The following is a 22,932-nucleotide window of genomic DNA, read 5'->3' as shown; positions in this document are numbered from 1 at the left end:
TGTGTGTGTGTCCGTTCCAGGAGATGACTGATATCATGAGCTCTTTGATAAGATGGGAACGTGTACATATCCCTGTACACAGAACAACGCCCCCAAGGAGCATGTCGACAACTTCTTCTAGGTAACTAACTACAGATCTATGATTACATTTCTAAATAATTTCTTCACCAAACTATTATAGTAAGGAGTAGTCACAACGATTATATCTCACAATTAAAAACACCAAAGTAGTACAATATAGGAATAGGGTGCCATTTGGGAGTTAGACTATACTTTAAAATGTTACTCTCTGTCTCACCCTGTCTCACCATTGAAGAGTTCCTGTGTCTGTGCATTAGTGAGTTCGTGAGTGTGATGTTGTAGCATGATTCTATAAGATATCATTATGAATGACATGATTCTATAAGATATAATTATGAATGACATGATTCTATAAGATATCATTATGAATGACATGATTCTATAAGATATCATTATGAATGACATGATTCTATAAGATATCATTATGAATGACATGATTCTATAAGATATCATTATGAATGACATGATTCTATAAGATATCATTATGAATGATATCATAAGATATCATTATGAATGATTCTATGATTCTATAAGATATCATTATGAATGACATGATTCTATAAGATATCATTAAGAATGATTCTATAAGATATCATTATGAATGACATGATTAAGATATCATTATAAGATATCATTATGAATGACATGATTCTATAAGATATCATTATGAATGACATGATTCTATAAGATATCATTATGAATGACATGATTCTATAAGATATCTATGAATGACATGATTCTATAAGATATCATTATGAATGACATGATTCTATAAGATATCATTATGAATGACATGATTCTATAAGATATCATTATGAATGACATGATTCTATAAGATATCATTATGAATGACATGATTCTATAAGATATCATTATGAATGACATGATTCTATAAGATATCATTATGATTGATTCTATAAGATATCATTATGAATGACATGATTCTATAAGATATCATTATGAATGACATGATTCTATAAGATATCATTATGAATGACATGATTCTATAAGATATCATTATGAATGACATGATTCTAAGATATCAGAATGACATGATTCATTATGAATGACATGATTCTATAAGATATCATTATGAATGACATGATTCTATAAGATATCATTATGAATGACATGATTCTATAAGATATCATTATGAATGACATGATTCTATAAGATATCATTATGAATGACATGATTCTATAAGATAATTATGAATATCATTATCATTATGAATGACATGATTCTATAAGATATCATTATGAATGACATGATTTGATGGCGTCTAAACATCACAATTCACAGTAACTGTCCAGTGTTTTCAGAGTTCTATAAAATATGACCTATAATTACTTACAATATGAATTAAATAGTTTTACTTCCAAAACAATATCATTAAGTATGTTAAATATCAGCTTTTCTGTGTTGGAATGGCTTGGGCATACCCCAACAACAGAATACTGTGGGTGTATACTGGTCATAAAAACACATTAATGTAATGTACTGTAGACCGCTGATTGGCCAGCTCATCCTCCTCTAAACCGCTGATTGGCCAGCTCATCCTCCTCTAAACCGCTGATTGGCCAGCTCATCCTCCTCTAAACCGCTGATATGACATCATATTCTTGAGGTGGGTTTTTTTAAGTGTTCTTTCTCCAATTTATGCTTTGGCCACAAATATGAGTATAGGACAAGTCAACAGCTTTATTTGGGTATGAGATAACAGAATATGAACTTTTAAAAGTGAGAATTTCATTGGCAGTTACTTTAAGAACCTGCTTCTGCTATTCTACTGTTTAAAACTTCTATGTTTTCTTCTAACTTCTGCTTCTTATCCTTTGTGCTTTTTGTCCCTTCCTGCCTCCCGTCCAGGATGAGAACATCATGCAGTCCATGCATCTGTTCGACAATGTCATTTAGTGACACTTCCTGTGGGTGTGGCCTAACAGAAGGGACGCCCATATTGACCCCCACTGCCCGGTCCCCCTAGCTCTATAAAAAAACAGACTCAGTGAGGCTGTCAGGGGGATAAAAGGTACTTCTCCATGGGATATCCACTTTCCCATCCACCCCTAGGCCCTGTCCCCAAAGAGAGACACCTACCTGGGAAGGTCAGACAACAGTTAGGGAGTTAAGAGCCACGCCATGTTGGAGGCCATAACACTCCTTCTATATGACATCACATTCTCACTAAACAATGTTGTATTATATTCTCACTAAACAATTATGTATTTTACTCTCACTAAACAATGATGCATTATATTCTCTAACTACTAGTTGGACAAAATGGTGGACTGTTATAAAGGCTTTAACACAAGCTTTACTCTCAATGCCTGGTCTGAGTGTGTTAACTGTGAGATGTATTATTATCAATCATAGAACATTCCAGAATGTTCCATCTCTGTGTTCTGGAATGGAATACCCTCTCTGACTGAATTACACTCCACACTCCAAACATCCATGTTATGTTATATTGTGTCTGTGCGTTTTAAAAATGACAATGAATACTATTTTATGTAACTTGTTGTGTGTCTAGGTGCTGGACATTGCTTCTTCTGAAAGTGTCTGTGTATATTTTTTTACAGACATGATGATGATGATGATGAAGATGAAAAAACACGATTGCCATACAAACCAATGTACTGTAAATGTCGTATTTGCAGTTACTGTACAGCATATACTGTGTAGCACAAGAGGCGTGATTTTGAAAGCTTTTCAAAATGTCACACCTCACACAGTAGTTTACAACAGCAAAAAACATTGGATAAAAGCAATTGGAAACGTTGCATCAAGCAGAACTCTTTCCTGGACATTGAGGCAAAAATGTGCCAGAACTTTGTCTTTAAAAAAGTATATATATCTAAAAAAATTAAGCAAACGTATACTTTGCGTATCATCTAATAGTACCATATGAAGTAATACAGATAATAGAAACTATAGAAAAATCTATTGTTGTTAGACTTCATATCTCACACGTCTGGTGATTGTTTTGTTTGGTTGAATAGAGTCGTCCTGTGTGGCTCAGTTTATACAGCATGGCTCCTGGGTTCCATTCCTGCTGGGACCTCCATATGGGACCTCTGCTGGGACCTCCATATGGGACCTCTGCTGGGACCTCCATATGGGACCTCTGCTGGGACCTCCATATGGGACCTCTGCTGGGACCTCCATATGGGACCTCTGCTGGGACCTCCATATGGGACCTCTGCTGGGACCTCCATATGGGACCTCTGCTGGGATCTCCATATGGGACCTCTGCTGGGACCTCCATATGGGACCTCCATATGGGACCTCCATATGGGATCTCTGCTGGGACCTCTGCTGGGATCTCCATATGGGACCTCTGCTGGGACCTCCATATGGGACCTCCATATGGGACCTCCATATGGGATCTCTGCTGGGACCTCCATATGAAAAATGTAGTCAAACATGACTGTAATGACTGTAATGACTGAGTGAATGAATTTGGATAAATGTGTCTGGTAGATGGCGTATATTATTATATACTATTATAAACTGGGAAATTTGTTTTTTCGATGCTGATTGGCTGAACCAGCATTTCAGAAGAGAAAAATACTTTATTGCTTCTATAAACTGGTGACCAACGTAATTAGACCAGTAAATAGTCATTTTCTGTCATACCCATGTTATACCACACCTTTCAGCCAATCAGCATTCAGGGCTCAATATTCATTCAATATTCAGCATTCAGGGTCAATATTCCACACCTCCATAGCCATTATATCACTTAGTTTAGATATACAGGTCCAGATACACAAGGTTATTGTCAAACTTGTTCTGTTCAGGTCTTCTTGGTTCTGGGTTTGTTGTTTCAGGTCTTTTGTTCTGGGTTTGTTGTGTTCAGGTCTTTTGTTGTGTTGGGTTGGTTCTGGGTTTGTTGTGTTCAGTTCTGTTCTGGGTTTGTTCTGTTCAGGTCTTCTTGGTTCTGGGTTTGTTGACTGTTCAGGTCTTTGTTCTGGGTTTGTTGTGTTCAAAGTAGTTCACTTCTGGGTTTGTTGTGTTCAGGTCCACTTTGTTCTGGGTTTCTTGGTTCAGGTTTGTTCTGTTCAGGTCTTCTTGGTTCTGGATTTGTTGACTGTGCTGTAGAGAACAAAGTAGTCCTCCTCAGCAGCACCAGGGTCTGCTGCTGTGGGGCTGAAGAGAGAGAAACAGAAATTAAACAAAGAATCCGCCCCAAATGGTGGTACCCTATACCCTTTATAGTGCACTACCTTTGACCAGGGCCTATGGGGCTCACATCAAAAGTTGTGAACTAAATAGGGAATAGGGTGCCATTTGGAATACAGTCAGAACAGTTCCTCAAAACCATCATCGCATCACTCCCTCATTATAGACATGTCATAGTAATTGTCTTGAGGTGTCCATTGTTGGATTGGTAGATTAAGGAAATGACATCACTAGTGGTCAACAGTTTTGCTTATTGATGACATCTCTTACAATAAACAGTAGCATATGAATGACCTTAAGGCAGAATATGCTCACCAGGTGGCATCACTCAGGAGGTTTAATTTCAGAGTAGCGTACTGGATATCCTCGTCCTGTTCCTGGGCTTGAGACGGTTGGATGGTCGAGTACAGAAGGACTTCCTGGAAGTGGACGCTGGCGTAGTGAACGTCATCCTGGTCATCTGTGGCCACTGTCTGTGCTGCAGTAGAGGTCATGGCCATGCCTGAGATGTTATCATACACTGGACTAGAGTCTCCCTGATGGAGAGAGAGGACAGACAACATGAGGAGTGGAAATGTTCCACAAAGCAATACACAGTCATCACAGTCACCTTCTGATTCCAACACTCACCTGTTCATTTTCTGATGTGTCTCCTGTGTTGGAGGTGGGTTTGGAGGCCTTCTTCCTGTTTTGTAAACACATTGTATTCATGAATTAATGAAGCTAATAATTAATCAGAGGGCTACATTTAAATAATCCACAATCACAAAGTAAGCATTTTAACTCACCTGAACCACATGAGTCCAGAGAGACAGAGGATGAGAACCAGAACAACCACTGTGATCCCTACAGCTGCAGTCAGAACTGAGGTTTGTTTCACTATAATACAATATGGATGATATGAGTACATGGCATGATATAATAAACTACAAATAAACTATAATACAGGACATTAATACAATACTTGTTAAGGGATCTTATAACCCATTGTATAGATATAGACTAAGGTGTAATAAGACGATGTGTAATGATTAACATTAGATTGAAACATGTAGTTCTGTGTTGAAGTATTGAAGATGGAACTTTACCTGCTACAATGATCATCTGAGCTGTAGAGTTCATAGATCCTCTTCTATTCTGGGCCTCACAGTAATATTCTCCTCTGTCCTCAGAGATGATGTTAGTGATGCTGTAACTCTGTCCTGATGCTTTTGCTGAGGCTATGTTCGTCTTGTACCAGGTGTATTTGTCCACAGGTGGGTTGGCATCACTGCTGCAGGTCAGAGTCACTGAACTGCCCTCCACTATTTCACCAGAGGGACTGACTGACACTGAGGTGTTCTTTGGGCCGTCTGGTAAAATATAATTTGTCAGATTATTAAGACAGTAGTTTCATTACAACTTCACATTACATGTCATATAAAAATGAAATGATCAGAGAACTAAAACTATAACTTACACAAAACATTAACAAGAACACATTTAGAGATGCTTAATGACTACTTTGTTTCATTAATACTTGTTTGCAACCTTGGCATTTAAAGAAATATATATATATATTTCACCTTAATTTAACCAGGTAGGCCAGTTGAGAACAAGTTCTCATTTACAACTGTGACATGGCCAAGATAAAGCAAAGCAGTGCGACACAAACAACAACACAGAGTTACACATGGAATAAACAAGGGTACAGTCAATAACACAATAGAAAAAAATATATACAGTGTGTGCAAATGGCGTGAGGAGGTAGGAAATAGATAGGCCATATTAGCGAAGCAATTACAATTTAGCAGATTAAGACTGGAGTGATAGATTAGCAGATGATGTGCAAGTAGTGATACTGGTGTGCAAAAGAGCAGACAAGTAAATAAAAACAATATGGGGATGAAGTAGGTAGATTGGATGGGCTATTTACAGATGGACTATGTACAGCTGCAGCGATCGTTTAGCTGCTCAGATAGCTGATGTTTAAAGTTAGTGAGGGAAATGTAAGTCTCATTCAAACACTAATTCAAACACTGAGATGTATTTTACTCACATTTCACATCCATGTTGATAGACTCAGGCCTGTCTGTCCCCAACTCATTCTGGGCCTCGCAGTAGTACTCCCCAGTATCAGATGACTTGACTTGGTTGAAGGTATGATGTGGTCCTGTGTTCTGATTGGAGATACTCTGATTGTGACCTCCATTCTTCTTGTACCAGGTGTATTTGTCCACAGGTGGGTTGGCATCACTGTTGCAGGTCAGAGTCACTGAACTGCCCTCCACTATTTCACCAGAGGGACTGACTGACACTGAGGTGGTCTTTGGGCCATCTGGTGTTGAAGATGACAGAAAAAAGAACAACTCAAATAACATGTAAGGAACCAAGAAATGATGTAAATTAGTATAGATTAGTAAATTACACTGACATGTAGAACCATGTATTACAGAGATGATGTAAATTAGTAGAGATTAGTATATTATACTGACATGTAGAACCATGTTTTAGAGAGATGATGTAAATTAGTATAGATTAGTATATTATACTGACATGTAGAACCATGTATTACAGAGATTATGTAAATTAGTATAGATTAGTATATTATACTGACTGTAGAACCATGTATTACAGAGATGATGTAAATTAGCAGAGATTAGTATATTACACTGACTGTAGAACCATGTATTAGAGAGATGATGTAAATTAGTAGAGATTAGTATATTACACTGACATGTAGAACCATGTATTAGAGAGATGATGTAAATTAGTATAGATTAGTATATTATACTGACATGTAGAACCATGTATTACAGAGATTATGTAAATTAGTATAGATTAGTATATTATACTGACATGTAGAACCATGTATTACAGAGATTATATAAATTAGTATAGATTAGTATATTATACTGACTGTAGAACCATGTATTACAGAGATGATGTAAATTAGCAGAGATTAGTATATTACACTGACTGTAGAACCATGTATTAGAGAGATGATGTAAATTAGTAGAGATTAGTATATTACACTGACATGTAGAACCATGTATTACAGAGATGATGTAAATTAGCAGAGATTAGTATATTACACAGACTGTAGAACCATGTATTAGAGAGATGATGTAAATTAGTAGAGATTAGTATATTATACTGACATGTAGAACCATGTATTACAGAGATGACATCAATGACTTTCACTGTAGATATATCAACACCCCATGTACTCACATCTGACAGTGAGAGTCTCTTCTGGAGAGAGGATTCTCTCAAAACCTTCTACAGCACAGGAGTAGTTCCCTGCATCCTCACTGCTGATTGGTTCTAGGATTAGGCTGTTATAACTGGTGACTGGGTCTAGGATCAGGCTGTTATAACTGGTGACTGGGTTGGTCAGACGTTGTCCGTTCTTGTACCAGATGCAGGTGGGGTTCAGAGCGACTGCACATTGGGTTCTACATCTCAGCGTGACTCTCTCCCCTCTGACACAGACGTAGGATCCATCTCCAACAGGATATCTAAGAGGAAATATGTATTTGACTCTAGTCTTTGTAATGTAACTAGACTTGTCCTGTAGCATAATGTGTAGTATTACCTGTGACAGTCAACATCACACCAGGAAGGCCAGAAAATCTCCCCTTGTATGTTATTAATCTGAATATGTATTCAGCCGAGTCCTTCTCTGTCAGGTGTGTTATTGTCATGGTGTGGTGGTTCTCTGTGTTCCTATTGTACTGCACACGACCTGCAGACTCTGGATATGAACTGACATCTACAGGGTCTTTCTGTGTAAACCAGAATGAACCTTGTTCTATATAACTAGTGGGATGAGTGTAAGAGCAGGATATTTCCACTGTGGAGCCCTTCAAGACACAGATTCTCCTCTTGGTGTAAGTCACACTCCAGCAGTTTGAATTATGAACACCTGAAACATTATAAAGACATCTGTTAGTTTTAAACTATTTCTGTTTACTTTTGTTGTAAACTACTTGAACATTTTCAGTATTTTGTAAATCAATATCCACTTTAGCTGTCATTTGGTATTGTGAAATTATAACTAAATTCATCTACACTCACAGACTGCAGGAGAGTGGAGATCCTCATGGCCTTTTACAGCACAGGAGTAGCTGTCTGCATTCTCAATGTAGACATATATAGAGTATATAGAGGAAGTCCTCTCATCTAGATATTGTCTGTTCTTGTACCAGACGTAGGTGGGATTACCAGGCAGGCTGCAGCTGGTTCTACAGGTCAGTGTTTTCACATTCCATTGTCCTGTCACCTCCACCTGCAGTTCTGCATAGAGAGGTTATGAAAACAACAACAGAGTAAGTATGTCAGTCACCACCACGTCACTGTTCTCATAGAACATTTAATACATAACTAAGATGGTAGAGTACTATACTATATATGAAACATTACAGTACCAGTGACAGAGAGAGTGACTCCACGTTGGGCAGTTTTCCAATCGGACTTGTCTGTTTTATATCTGAAGTAATATGTATCTTTGTCACTCTGTCTCAGGTCTGTGATTCTCAGGGTAGAGTCCTTCTCTGTTGTCTGACGGTACTCCACACGACCCTCATTATTAGATTGGATTTCAACAAATCGACCCGCATCACTATTCCAATAAGACCATCCAATTGTTCTGACTCTATGACCTCTGGGATATGTGTAAGAACAGGACAGCTCCACTGTTGACCCCTTCAAGGCACAGATACTATTCTTGGTGTAGGTCACACTCCATCCATACTGCCCGAGTACCACTGAAAGCACATTACATTAAGCACAAACCTATTGGTTCACACTGACAGTAAGGTTTGTCCACACATTGTTGCCATACTGTATTTGCTGAGGAATGGAAACCATAGAAAAGCATCCCTCAGTGAGGTGTGAAAGATAACTATTTAAAGTGAAGTGGAGACGCCTAACAGAACACACCAGAATAACATTATGATTCATAACCTTTTAGAAATGTCTGTAGATTGATAAACAGAGCAACTAAAAGATAAGAATGAGACCATACCTGCTACAGACCAGAGAAAGACCACCAACACACTTCCTGCTGTTCTCAAGACCATTGTTGCATCTCCCACCCTGCAGTCTTAGAAACATAAACAACAACTCACTCTATAACTGGTGAATAACTCCACCTGATACATTGAAGTATAAACTGTAAAATGGGGTACAGGACCTCATTACTGAAAATGAACCAGACTCATACGGACTACGTTTCCATGCACAGCAATATTATTATTTGGGATACTCAAGTATTCTGTTTTTGATTTGATGCATATAAACTTCATATCCCATTTACAATAACCCAAAAAGCTTGTATTCCGGTTATGAGAAACCTGGATAAGATGCCTGGGATATGAGGATTTTAGACAGGATACTGTGGCAGGTAAACATCTCATCCCATTTAATGTTTTTCGTGGTCTGTGCTGTCAGGCTCAGTTTCTCATATCATGGGTGTTGTGTGATAATGTTTTCATCTGATTGTCAAATAAGTCACTTCAAACACTAGGCTACCTTCGCAGTTCGATCCACCATAATTGCAAAATAATTCATTTTGCTGATACTCCATTCTGGACTGGTATAATTGGCTACTTTCACCCCTAATTTAGACAAGTTATCAGGATATGTTAAGACCCAGATGCAGACCGTGACGAAGCAACAATGTTAATTACAGCAACAGGGGCAAAGGTACAGGACGGCAGGCAGGGTCAGGGTCAGGACAGGCAAGGGTAAAATCCAGGAGGATGAGAAAAGAGAGACTGGGGAAAAGCAGGAGCTGACAGACAAACAGAGAACACCGGTATAAATACACAAGAGATAATGGGGAAGATGGGCGACACCAGGAGGAGGGAGGAGAGAATCACAAAGACAGGTGAAATAGATCAGGGTGTGACACAAGTTTATGCTTGTAATTTACGATATTTGGTAGACCATTTGTTTGTCAACTACATTGCATTTGTCACGTTCTGACCATAGTTCTTGTGTGTTTTCCTTGTTTTAGTGTTGGTCAGGACGTGAGCTGGGTGGGCATTCTGTTGTGTGTCTAGTTTGTCTATTTCTATGTTTGGTCTGATATGGTTCTCAATCAGAGGCAGGTGTTAGTCATTGTCTCTGATTGGGAACCATATTTAGGTAGCCTGTTTTGTGTTGGGTTTTGTGGGTGGTTGTTTCCTGTGTCAGTGTTTGTGCCACACGGGACTGTTTCGGGTTTCCACGTTTCTTGTTTTTGTAGTTGTGTTCATGTTGAGTTTTCCTATTAAAACCATGGACACTTACCACACTGTGTTTTGGTCCGCCTCTCCTTTGACGGAAGAATCCCATTACAGCATTTGGATAGTATTCAGACCCCTTGACTTTTTCCACATTTTGTAACATTAGTCTTATTCTAAAATGGATTAAATACACACAATAACCTCATGACAAAGCAAAAATCGTTATTAATATTTTTTTGCTAATTTATTCACAATAAAAAAATGAAATATAACATTTACATAAGTATTCAGACCCTTTACTCAATACTTTTTTGAAACACCTTTGGCAGTGATTACAGCAACAATTCTTCTTGTGTATGATGTTACAAGCTTGTCACACCTGTATTTGGGGAGTTTCTCCCATTCTTCTCTGTAGATCCTCTCAAGCTCTGTCAGGTTGCATGGGGAGCGTTGCTGCACAGCTATTTTCAGGTTTCTCCAGAGATGTTCAATCAGGATCAAGTCCGGGCTCTAGCTGGGCCACTCAAGGACATTCAGAGACTTGCCAGTCCTGCATTGTCTTGGATGTTTGCTTAAGGTCTTTGTCTTGTTGGAAGGTGAACCTTCTGCCTAGTCTGAGGTCCTGAGCGCTTTGGAGCAGGTTTTCATCAAGGATCTACCTGTACTTTGATCCGTTCATCTTTCCTTCGATCCTGACTAGACTCCCAGTACCTGCCACTGTAAAACATCCCTACACCATGATGCTTCCACCACCATGCTTCACCATAGGGATGGTGCCAGGTTTCTTCCACATGTGATGCTTGGCATTCAGGCCAAAGTGTTTAATTTTGGTTTCATCAGACCAGATGAAACCAAGCGGGCTGTCATGTGCCTTTTACTGAGGAGTGGATTCCGTCTGGTCACTCTACCATAAAGGCCTGATTGGTGGAGTGCTGCAGAGATGGTTGCCCTTCTGGAAGGTTCTCCCCTCTCCACAGAGCTCTGTCAGAGTGACCATTGGGTTTTTGGTCACCTTCCCGACCAAGGCCCTTCACCCCCGATTACCCAGTTTTGCCAGGCGGCCTACTCTAGGAAGAGTCTTGGTGGTTCCAAACTTCTTCCATTTAAGAATGAAGGAGGCCACTGTGTTCTTGGGTAATGCAGCAAAAATGTTTTGGTACTGTACCCTTCCCCCTCAACACCATCCTGTCTTGGAGCTCTACGGGCAATTCCTTCGACCTCATGGCTTGGTTTTTGCTCTGACATGCACTGTCAACCGTGGAACATTACATAGACAGGTGTGTACCTTTCCAAATCATGTCTAATCAATTGAATTTACCACAGGTGGACTCCAATCAAGTTGTAGAAACATCTCAAGGATGATCAATGGAAATATGATGCACCTGAGCTCAATTCCGAGTCTATCAGCAAAGGGTCTGAATAGTTATATAAATAAACAGGGTTGTGGAGTAACGGGTTACATGTGAGGGATTACAAAGTCGGTAATTGTAATCTGTTACATGTAAGGGATTACGAAGACGGTAACTGTAATCTGTTACATGTAAGGGATTACAAAGACGGTAACTGTAATCTGTTACATGTAAGGGATTACAAAGACGGTAACTGTAATCCATTACGTTACCAGCAACAATATTGCAATCAGATTATGGATACTTTGGAAAAACTAGATGATTACGTCAAGGATGACTTTTAAATTCAGAAAGGATGTTTGCAAAGAAAATCTTTCTCTGTTTTCTCAATGCCATTCAGATCAGCGTTGAAAAAGGCTCAAGTCAGACACCGCTGTGATGACACACCAAAGTCAGACACCGCTGTGATGACACACCAAAGTCAGACACCGCTGTGATGACACACCAAAGTCAGACACCGCTGTGATGACACACCAAAGTCAGACACCGCTGTGATGACACACCAAAGTCAGACACCGCTGTGATGACACACCAAAGTCAGACACCGCTGTGATGACACACCAAAGTCAGACACCGCTGTGATGACACACCAAAGTCAGACACCGCTGTGATGACACACCAAAGTCAGACACCGCTGTGATGACACACCAAAGTCAGACACCGCTGTGATGACACACCAAAGTCAGACACCGCTGTGATGACACACCAAATGTGTTTGATCGATGGTGGGAAAAGCTCAGGAATGGGCTTTTGTAGGCTTCAGTCCAAGCTATGTCTTCCAATGGGGCGAATGCTGTCGGCATCCAAAGATTATCCAACTTGAATAAACGCTTGGAGGTAAGGATGACAGCAGTGGTGTAGTCTACGGCGATACGGTTATTTCTTATTATTGATATCTACATAGCGCATTGATGTGAATCATACTGCTGCTCTCTCATTTAGCTATCTGCGTCTTACGGATTGTGGTTGTTGTGGACGGCTATTCACAAATCTAAATGTGTATTTGAACCCAATAGTGGTTGAATTCAGGAAGTTTAAGCTGCCTATCAATCATTGCTTTTTAAACCAGTGGACAGCCAGTGAAAAATGCGCTCTTGCAACAGCTGCATAGTGTGGTTCCCAGCCTATGGAACAACAGCTGCATAGTGTGGTTCCCAGCCTATGGAACAACAGCTGCATAGTGTGGTTCCCAGCCTATGGAACAACAGCTGCATAGTGTGGTTCCCAGCCTATGGAACAACAGCTGCATAGTGTGGTTCCCAGCCTATGGAACAACAGCTGCATAGTGTGGTTCCCAGCCTATGGAACAACAGCTGCATAGTGTGGTTCCCAGCCTATGGAACAACAGCTGCATAGGAATGTGGTTCCCAGCCTATGGAACAACAGCTGCATAGTGTGGTTCCCAGCCTATGGAACAACAGCTGCATAGTGTGGTTCCCAGCCTATGGAACAACAGCTGCATAGTGTGGTTCCCAGCCTATGGAACAACAGCTGCATAGTGTGGTTCCCAGCCTATGGAACAACAGCTGCATAGTGTGGTTCCCAGCCTATGGAACAACAGCTGCATAGTGTGGTTCCCAGCCTATGGAACAACAGCTGCATAGTGTGGTTCCCAGCCTATGGAACAACAGCTGCATAGTGTGGTTCCCAGCCTATGGAACAACAGCTGCATAGTGTGGTTCCCAGCCTATGGAACAACAGCTGCATAGTGTGGTTCCCAGCCTATGGAATAACAGCTGCATAGTGTGGTTCCCAGCCTATGGAACAACAGCTGCATAGTGTGGTTCCCAGCCTATGGAACAACAGCTGCATAGTGTGGTTCCCAGCCTATGGAATAACAGCTGCATAGTGTGGTTCCCAGCCTGGAACAACAGCTGGTTCCCAGCCTATGGAATAACAGCTGCATAGTGTGGTTCCCAGCCTATGGAATAAAAGTGGAGCTTTTATTGCTCAATCTAATTCATGCTGATAATAGTTTGTTTTACCCATAGGCCAAATGGACAACTGCTCAAACTCGCACACTTTTGATAGACTTAAAGGGGCAATCTGTAGTTGCTACATCCATTTTTGGACTTACAAATATACCAGTCAAAAGTTTGGACAAACCTACACATTCAAGGTTTATTCTTTATTTTTACTATTTCTACATTGTAGTTTGACATCAAAACTATGAAATAACACATATGGAATCATGTAGTAACCAACAAAGCTTTAAACATATAAAAATATATTTCATAAAATATATATTATTTGAATGTTGTTCAACATTTCTCTGGCTAACTAACGGATAATTCGATCCAGCTAGCAAGAAAAATACTTGTTCCACCACTTCCTCCCTATCCTCAACCTTTACAAATATCAGTTGTTTTTCGGTTACAGCTCATGAAGTACATTTCATCACCTTCTCACCCCTGTCTCCGTGGTCAGGATTCTCACCTAACGTTACCTCTTCGTTATCATTCAGGAGACTCATTGCTGTAACTGACAAAATGCCTTTCCAAGGCGCACGCTGATGCTGTAACTAGTAAATTGGTTCTCTTCTTTCTTCTGTTGTGTGCTGCGCTGCATTCTGTTGTTCTGTAATGTGAACGATTGGCTAAGCCTTGGATACAGCCAGTATTGCTCCAAACGCGCATCACTCGTGCACTTACAGCCAATAAGAGATTGCATGGCTGTGTGCTCGATTTAATACACCTGTCAGCATTGGGTTTGGCCCGAAATAACCAAATCCATTCATTTGAAGGGGTGTCCACATTCTTTTGTATATATAGTATGCATTGTATATATATATATATATATATATATATATATATATATATATATATATATATATATATATATATATATATATATAGATTCAACTTCAGTTAGCAGCTTCTCTTCTGTCGTAACTTGTTGCCCCAGAGGACTAAATAAAGTAGTGCTAACCAGAATAATTTCTTACATAGAAAGAATGAATGCATTAGTGAGCATCAGTAATTAACACCAGTAAAGTTCTGTGTTTCATTTAGGGACCGGGAGAAAACACAATAACTCCAAAACAGTGGAAAGTGTCTTCCTGTGCCAAATGTCCAAATGTCCAAATGTCATCAGTTTGAGCAGTTTGAAGGAAATTATGAAACAAGTTTCTGATTGGACTGCAGTCGTGGGTGCATATTATATGTGGTTGAAATACTGTCGGCTTGCATAACAGTGTCAAAGATAACACATGACACGCCATTCCATTTTCTCAAGAGATGCTGAAAGAAAGAAGTCATATTTCTCCACTCCTGTTCCTGATACAAAATCAACCTTTGTTGTTTCATTTTACTGGGGAGAAAAAAATCACAATTCTACTGGCATTAATAGGATATAGGCCTACAGACAGTGTCCATATTTCAGTTACTATTCCATTTAGCCCATGTGAATTTCAATTATACCTGTTCTGTGTATTCATGGGTACAGGGATACTGGTGAGCGGGATATCAAAGGTGCATGTGTAACGGATGTGAAACGGCTAGCTAGTTAGTGGTGGTGCGCGCTAAATAGCGTTTCAATCGGTGACGTCACTTGCTCTGAGACCTTGAAGTAGTGGTTCCCCTTGCTCTGCAAGGGCCGCGGCTTTTTTCACGCCCGGGTATGGGCGAAGGGACGGTTTAAGTTATACTGTTACACATGTAAACAGCTACTATCCGGAATACTGTGCGCATGTTAACATGGTCATTGTGTATGTTTAAACTGAGATGCAGTATGATGCAAAACAATTTCCTAATGTATACAATAGTCATCATCATCAACATCAACGACAACAGCAATAAAAACAACACAAACAACATCAACAACAACAATGCCTTATTGAACAGGTCTGTAGAACTACAAACACATATTTATACATTGATTATTCTGAAGCTGTTTTATTCTCAGAACCCCAAATATAGGAGGAAAAATGTTCAATCCTCTACGGTCCGTCAAGCTGTACAGCAGCCTAAAGACTGACCACCAGGTTCAATGATAGCTCTTATCCACAATCTGTGAGGCTAAGTGACTGACAAACAAACACACACACACACACACAGTCATGTACAACTAACCTTGTGGTGACACACAATTCTGTCCCATTCAAAATCCTACTTTCCCTAACACTTACCCTAACCCTAACCTTAACCCTAACCCTAACCTTGACCCCAAAACCGAACCTTAACCCTAACCCTAGCTCCTAAACATAAACCTAATTCTTATGTTAACCCTTATTCTAACCTTAACCCTAAAATCCCTAGAAATAGAATTTGACCTTGTGGGGACAAACAAAAATGTTCCTAGTTGGTCAAATTATTGTAGATTACTATTCTTGGGGCATCTGGTTCCCACAACTATAGTTAAACATGTCCACAAACACACACACACACCTTTTATATCCTACTTATATGGACCAGGGGCCCTGATCTTAAATCAGCCCTCCTACACTCTGATATACTTAATGAACACTCACACTGATGTAACAACCAAAACACAGCTCAAAATAAATGAAAAAGTACATGACTTATGGCTAAAAACCATATTACCAAAACCAATATTTCCAGATATCATAAAGCATACTTACAGCGTGAAGGGGAGAGGTCGTATACGGTAAGTCAGCTTCCTGGTAGTGAGTGGAAACTGCTAGTAAGTGTCAGTTCTGTGGTTGCTACATATTTATGTTGTCAGAACACAAGTTGCTGATGCGGAACTGTCCTTTCCTTCCTCTTTAAGTCATTAACATGCATGAGGACCAGAACAGCATGTCAGAAAAGGGAGGTTACTGTATTTTAATAGAACATTTCTACACACCCTTGAACTTTTTTCACATTTTGCTGCTTTAAAATTAAATATAAACAGGAATTAAATGAAAACAACTTCCCAACAGATATACTCAACCAACTCATCATTTTGAAAGTGAAAGAAAGTTATAGATTTTTTTCTAATTAAGAAAAAAATCAGAAACATCATAGTTGGATTAGTTTCCACCCCTCTGAGTTAATATTTAGTGAAAACCACTTTGGCAGCCATTACTGCTGTGAAACCTTTGAAATAAGATTCTACCACCTTTGCAAAAATATCTACCCATTGTTTTTATCCAAATTGCTCAAGTTTTTAACATTTGGTTGGGAATCATTGATGGACAGCAATATTCAAACCTTGTCTCTGATTGTTAAGCAAGTCAGGTGCTGAGACTAGACCACTCAGGAACACTGAACATCTCTTAGTAAACCATTCTGGTGTGTCTTTGGCATTAACATTTGTGTAATTGTAAAAAAAATATATATTAAAAAAAATCTATATATATATACAGTTGAAGTTGGAAGTTTACATACACCTTAGCCAAATACATTTAAACTCAGTTTTTCACAATTCCTGACATTTAATCGTAGTAAAAATGTCTTGTCTTAGGTCAGTTAGGATCACCACTTTATTTTAAGAATGTGAAATGTCAGAATAATAGTAGAGAGAATAATTTATTTCAACTTTTATCTCTTTCATCACATTACCAGTGGGTCAGTATTTGGTTTAACTTGGTCAAACATTTTGGGTAACATTTGTGTAATTGTAATATATATATATATATATACACTGCTCAAAAAAATAAAGGGAACACTTAAACAACACAATGTAACTCCAAGTCAATCACACTTCTGTGAAATCAAACTGTCCACTTAGGAAGCAACACTGATTGACAATAAATTTCACATGCTGTTGTGCAAATGGAATAGACAACAGTTGGAAATTATAGGCAATTAGCAAGACACCCTCAATAAAGGAGTGGTTCTGCAGGTGGGGACCACAGACCACTTCTCAGTTCCTATGCTTCCTGGCTGATGTTTTGGTCACTTTTGAATGCTGGCGGTGCATTCACTCTAGTGGTAGCATGAGACGGAGTCTACAACCCACACAAGTGGCTCAGGTAGTGCAGCTCATCCAGGATGGCACATCAATGCGAGATGTGGCAAGAATGTTTGCTGTGTCTGTCAGCGTAGTGTCCAGAGCATGGAGGCGCTACCAGGAGACAGGCCAGTACATCAGGAGACTTGGAGGAGGCCGTAGGAGGGCAACAACCCAGCAGCAGGACCGCTACCTCCGCCTTTGTGCAAGGAGGAGCACTGCCAGAGCCCTGCAAAATGACCTCCAGCAGGCCACAAATGTGCATGTGTCTGCTCGAACGGTCAGAAACAGACTCCATGAGGGTGGTATGAGGGTCCGATGTGCTTACAGCCCAACACCGTGCAGGACGTTTAGCATTTGCCAGAGAACACCAAGATTGGCAAATTCACCACTGGCGCCCTGTGCTCTTCACAGATGAAAGCAGGTTCACACTGAGCACATGTGACGGACGTGACAGTCTGGAGACGCCGTGGAGAACGTTCTGCTGCCTGCAACATCCTCCAGCATGACCGGTTTGGCAGTGGGTCAGTCATGGTGTGGGGTGGCATTTCTTTGGGGGGGCCGCACAGCCCTCCATGTGCTCGCCAGAGGTAGCCTGACTGCCATTAGGTACCGATATGAGATCCTCAGACCCCTTGTGAGACCATATGCTGGTGTGGTTGGCCCTGGGTTCCTCCTAATGCAAGACAATGCTAGACCTCATGTGGCTGGAGTGTGTCAGCAGTTCCTGCAAGAGGAAGGCATTGATGCTATGGACTGGCCCGCCCGTTCCCCAGACCTGAATCCAATTGAGCACATCTGGGACATCATGTATCGCTCCATCCACCAACGCCACGTTGCACCACAGACTGTCCAGGAGTTGGCGGATGCTTTAGTCCAGGTCTGGGAGGAGATCCCTCGGGAGACCATCCGCCACCTCATCAGGAGCATGCCCAGGTGTTGTAGGGAGGTCATACAGGCACGTGGAGGCCACACACACTACTGAGCCTAATTTTGACTTGTATTAAGGACATTACATCAAAGTTGGATCAGCCTGTAGTGTGGTTTTCCACTTTGATTTTGAGTGTGACTCCAAATCCAGACTTCCATGGGTTGATAAATTTGATTTCCATTGATCATTTTTGTGTGATTTTGTTGTCAGCACATTCAACGATGTAAAGACAAAAGTAGTTAATTAGAATATTTCATTCATTCAGATCTAGGATGTGTTATTTTAGTGTTCCATTTATTTTTTTGAGCAGTGTATATACAGTTGAAGTTGGAAGTTTACATACACCTTAGCCAAATACATTTAAACTCAGTTTTTCACAATTCCTGACATTTAATCGTAGTAAAAAGCTCTGTCTTAGATCAGTTAGGATCACCACTTCATTTTAAGAATGTGAAATGTCAGAATAATAGTAGAGAATAATTTACTTCAGTTTTTATCTCTTTCATCACATTACCAGTGGGTCAGTATTTGGTAGCATTGCCTTTAAATTGTTTAACTTGGTCAAACATTTTGGGTAGCCTTCCACAAACTTCCCACAATAAGTTGGGTGAATTTTGGCCCATTCCTCCTGAGAGAACTGGTGTAACTGATTCAGGTTGGTAGGCCTCCTTGCTCACACACGCTTTTTCAGTTCTGCCCACACATTTTCGATTGGATTGAGGTCAGAGCTTTGTGATGGCCACTTCAATACCTTGACTTTGTTGTCCTTAAGCCATTTTGCCATCTTGTTTGGGTTGCATCCATGTGTTTTTGTATACGTGTTTGTTTTGGGCTTTGTCCGTGTGTCTTTCAAGGCATGTTGTATATTTTGAGTGGAGTGTTAAACCCCCCCTCCATTACGGATTCCTCTGCCTGTCTCCAATCATTCCTACAACTGACAATTACAGTGGATAGCCTCAGTATCACATGGGATGACGCTGGAGAGACGAAGCAGGTACGGGAGTCAAACATTTAATGTAGAACGAGACAGTAACAGCGTCAGCCAATTAGTAATACAGACAAAAAATAATTATTTCAGCAGCGGGGAACAGAGCAAGGGAACTGTCAAATATAGAGGTAATAACTAGGTGATAAGTGAGTCCAATTTCACTGATGCGCGTGATGAGGGAAAGCAGGTGTGCGTAATGGATGTTAGGAGTGCATGATGCAGGGCAGCCTGGCGCCCTCAAGCGCCATGGGGGGAGAGTAGGAGCAGATGTGACAGGTGTGTGTAGTGGTGGAGTTGAGGGCCATAAATGAAATACGGCTGTCCAAAATATAGCAGGCCAATGAGGAGAATGATGACACCTGTGAGGTTGTGTTGACATTAAGGCCAACACTAAATACCCCTTCCACAGCATCAGGTTGGTGCATCAATGTACGATGGAACACATCATTTTACAATAGTAGTAAATCATTTTACATTGATACTACTGTCTAACCCTAACCTTTCCTCCTAAGACTTCAAGTTCTCACATTGGACCTTAGTGGGGAAGCTGACGCTGTATAGCTGTGTGATGACAAATCAAGGCTAGATATAGTTTCAGCTGTGTTGGATGGCATGTTGATACTAGCATTACCTAGCATGTGGTGGTCTTACTATAGTTTCAGCTGTGTTGGATGGCATGTTGATACTAGCATTACCTAGCATGTGGTGGGATTACTATAGTTTCAGCTGTGTTGGATGGCATGTTGATACTAGCATTACCTAGCATGTGGTGGTCTTACTATAGTTTCAGCTGTGTTGGATGGGATGTTGATACTAGCATTACCTAGAATGTGGTGGTCTTACTATAGTTTCTGCTGTGTTGGATGGCATGTTGATACTAGCATTACCTAGCATGTGGTGGTCTTACTATAGTTTCAGCTGTGTTGGATGGCATGTTGATACTAGCATTACCTAGCATGTGGTGGTCTTACTGTAGTTTCAGCTGTGTTGGATGGCATGTTGATACTAGCATTACCTAGCATGTGGTGGTCTTACTATAGTTTCAGCTGTGTTGGATGGCATGTTGATACTAGCATTACCTAGCATGTGGTGGTCTTACTATAGTTTCAGCTGTGTTGGATGGCATGTTGATACTAGCATTACCTAGCATGTGGTGGTCTTACTATAGTTTCTGCTGTGTTGGATGGGATGTTAATACTAGCATTACCTAGCATGTGGTGGTCTTATTATAGTTTCAGCTGTGTTGGATGGGATGTTGATACTAGCATTACCTAGCATGTGGTGGTCTTACTATAGTTTCTGCTGTGTTGGATGGCATGTTGATACTAGCATTACTTAGCATGTGGTGGTCTTACTATAGTTTCAGCTGTGTTGGATGGCATGTTGATACTAGCATTACCTAGCATGTGGTGGTCTTACTATAGTTTCTGCTGTGTTGGATGGGATGTTAATACTAGCATTACCTAGCATGTGGTGGTCTTATTATAGTTTCAGCTGTGTTGGATGGGATGTTGATACTAGCATTACCTAGCATGTGGTGGTCTTACTATAGTTTCTGCTGTGTTGGATGGGATGTTAATACTAGCATTACCTAGCATGTGGTGGTCTTACTATAGTTTCAGCTGTGTTGGATGGGATGTTGATACTAGCATTACCTAGCATGTGGTGGTCTTATTATAGTTTCAGCTGTGTTGGATGGCATGTTGATACTAGCATTACCTAGTATGTGGTGGTCTTACTTAACACCCACATGGCGATCAGTGTTGGTGATCACACGTTCTATGTATCTTGTGGAAATGTCTGTTGTAGTTTACTTGAGACACTTACAGTATATGCAGGCGTATTCTAGTAATGTACAGGGTCTATTTCTCTTGATATCAGGCCATAATTTATTCTTCTGTCATGGCTTACCGGTATATACCGTTAAACATTAGCCTTCAGCTCAGGTAGACTATGCTGTAGGTCTAGGGTGATTATGTAACGGTTGTCGTAGGTGGAAGAAGGTGAAGAGGACCAAGATGCAGCGTGGTACGTGTTCATGGTAAATTTAATAAAGAAACTGAACACAAGAACAACAAAAAACAACAAAGTGGAACAAATGAAACAGTTCTGTCTGGTGCAGACACACAAAGACAGATGGTTCTCAAAAATGGACAACGGTAACCAGCTGCCTCTGATTGGGAACCATACCAGGCCTAAACATAGAAAAACAGCACCTAGACATACAACATAGAATACCCACCCACATTACACCCGGAACAAACTAAAAATAGAAACATACAAACAATCTATGGTCAGGGTGTGACAGTCCACTCCCCCCCCCAAAGTTGTGGACTCCGGCCGCAAAACCGAAACCTAGGGTGGGTCTGGGTGGGCATCTGTTTGCCTCAGACCTCGGACTGAGGACACTTGCAGCGGGCCCCAAATAGACAGGAGACTCCGGCAGCGCCAGACAGGCGGGAGTCTCTGGAAGCACCGGACAGGAGGGAGGCTCTGGAAGCGCTGGACAGGAGGGAGGCTCTGGAAGCGCTGGACAGGAGGGAGGCTCTGGAAGCGCTGGACAGGAGGGAGGCTCTGGAAGCGCTGGACAGGAGGGAGGCTCTGGAAGCGCTGGACAGGAGGGAGGCTCTGGAAGCGCTGGACAGGAGGGAGGCTCTGGAAGCGCTGGACAGGCGGGAGCACCTGGAGGGAAGAGACGGAGAGACAGTCTGGTGTGTGGGGCTGCCACAGGAGGCCTGGAGCGTGGAGGAGGCACCGGATGGACCGGACCGTGGAGGTGCACTGGAGGTCTCGAGCACCGAGCCTGCACAACCTGTCCTGGCTGGATACTCCCCGTAGCCCGGCATGTGCGGCGGGGTGGAACAGACCGCACTGGGCCGTGCTGGCGAACCGGGGACACCGTGCGTAGGGCTGGTGCCATATATCCCGGGCTGATGAGACGCACTGGAGACCAGATGCGCTGAGCGGCTTCATAGCACCTGGCTCGATGCCCACTCTAGCCCGGCCGATACTAGGAGCTGCGATGAAGCGCACCGGGCTATGCCTGCGCACCGGGGACATCGTGCAGCTCACAGTATAACACGGTGCCTGCCCGGTCCACCTCTAGCCACGGTAAGCACGGGGAGTTGGCTCAGGTCTCCTACCTGACTTAGCCACACTCCCCATGTGCACCCCCCCAATAAATGTTTGGGGCTGCCTCTCGGGCTTCCTTGCCAGCCGTGTTCCCGCAAA

General features: G+C 41.3%; 1 protein-coding gene across 1 annotated transcript; it reads right to left on the bottom strand.

Annotated features, from left to right (window-relative positions):
* Positions 1-4,145: 4,145 nt before the first annotated feature.
* On the bottom strand, positions 4,146-22,761 carry LOC124020971 (B-cell receptor CD22-like). The gene is made up of 8 exons (XM_046336284.1): positions 22,514-22,761; positions 7,480-7,730; positions 6,305-6,583; positions 5,355-5,618; positions 5,055-5,145; positions 4,897-4,951; positions 4,582-4,802; positions 4,146-4,233 (listed from the first exon to the last, which is right to left on the bottom strand). The coding sequence occupies exons 1-8, from the start codon at positions 22,759-22,761 to the stop codon at positions 4,146-4,148; spliced, it is 1,497 nt and encodes a 498-aa protein (XP_046192240.1).
* Positions 22,762-22,932: the final 171 nt, after the last annotated feature.

The sequence above is a fragment of the Oncorhynchus gorbuscha genome, unplaced genomic scaffold (assembly GCF_021184085.1).
Source record: "Oncorhynchus gorbuscha isolate QuinsamMale2020 ecotype Even-year unplaced genomic scaffold, OgorEven_v1.0 Un_scaffold_1009, whole genome shotgun sequence".
Classification (NCBI taxonomy): domain Eukaryota; kingdom Metazoa; phylum Chordata; class Actinopteri; order Salmoniformes; family Salmonidae; genus Oncorhynchus; species Oncorhynchus gorbuscha.
Note: the sequence above shows the minus strand (reverse complement) of the source record. Positions and strands in the feature narration are given on the sequence as shown.

What these genes read in the sequence shown, in the direction of transcription:
- LOC124020971 (XM_046336284.1), bottom strand. Translation starts at nt 22,761, where the DNA reads ATGTCCCCGGTGCGCAGGCATAGCCCGGTGCGCTTCATCGCAGCTCCT. An exon ending in TATCAACATGGATGTGAAAT is followed by an intron (nt 5,619 to 6,304) that starts GTGAGTAAAATA and finishes ATATTTTACCAG; the next exon opens with ACGGCCCAAAGAACACCTCA. An exon ending in ACACATCAGAAAATGAACAG is followed by an intron (nt 4,803 to 4,896) that starts GTGAGTGTTGGA and finishes TCTCTCCATCAG; the next exon opens with GGAGACTCTAGTCCAGTGTA.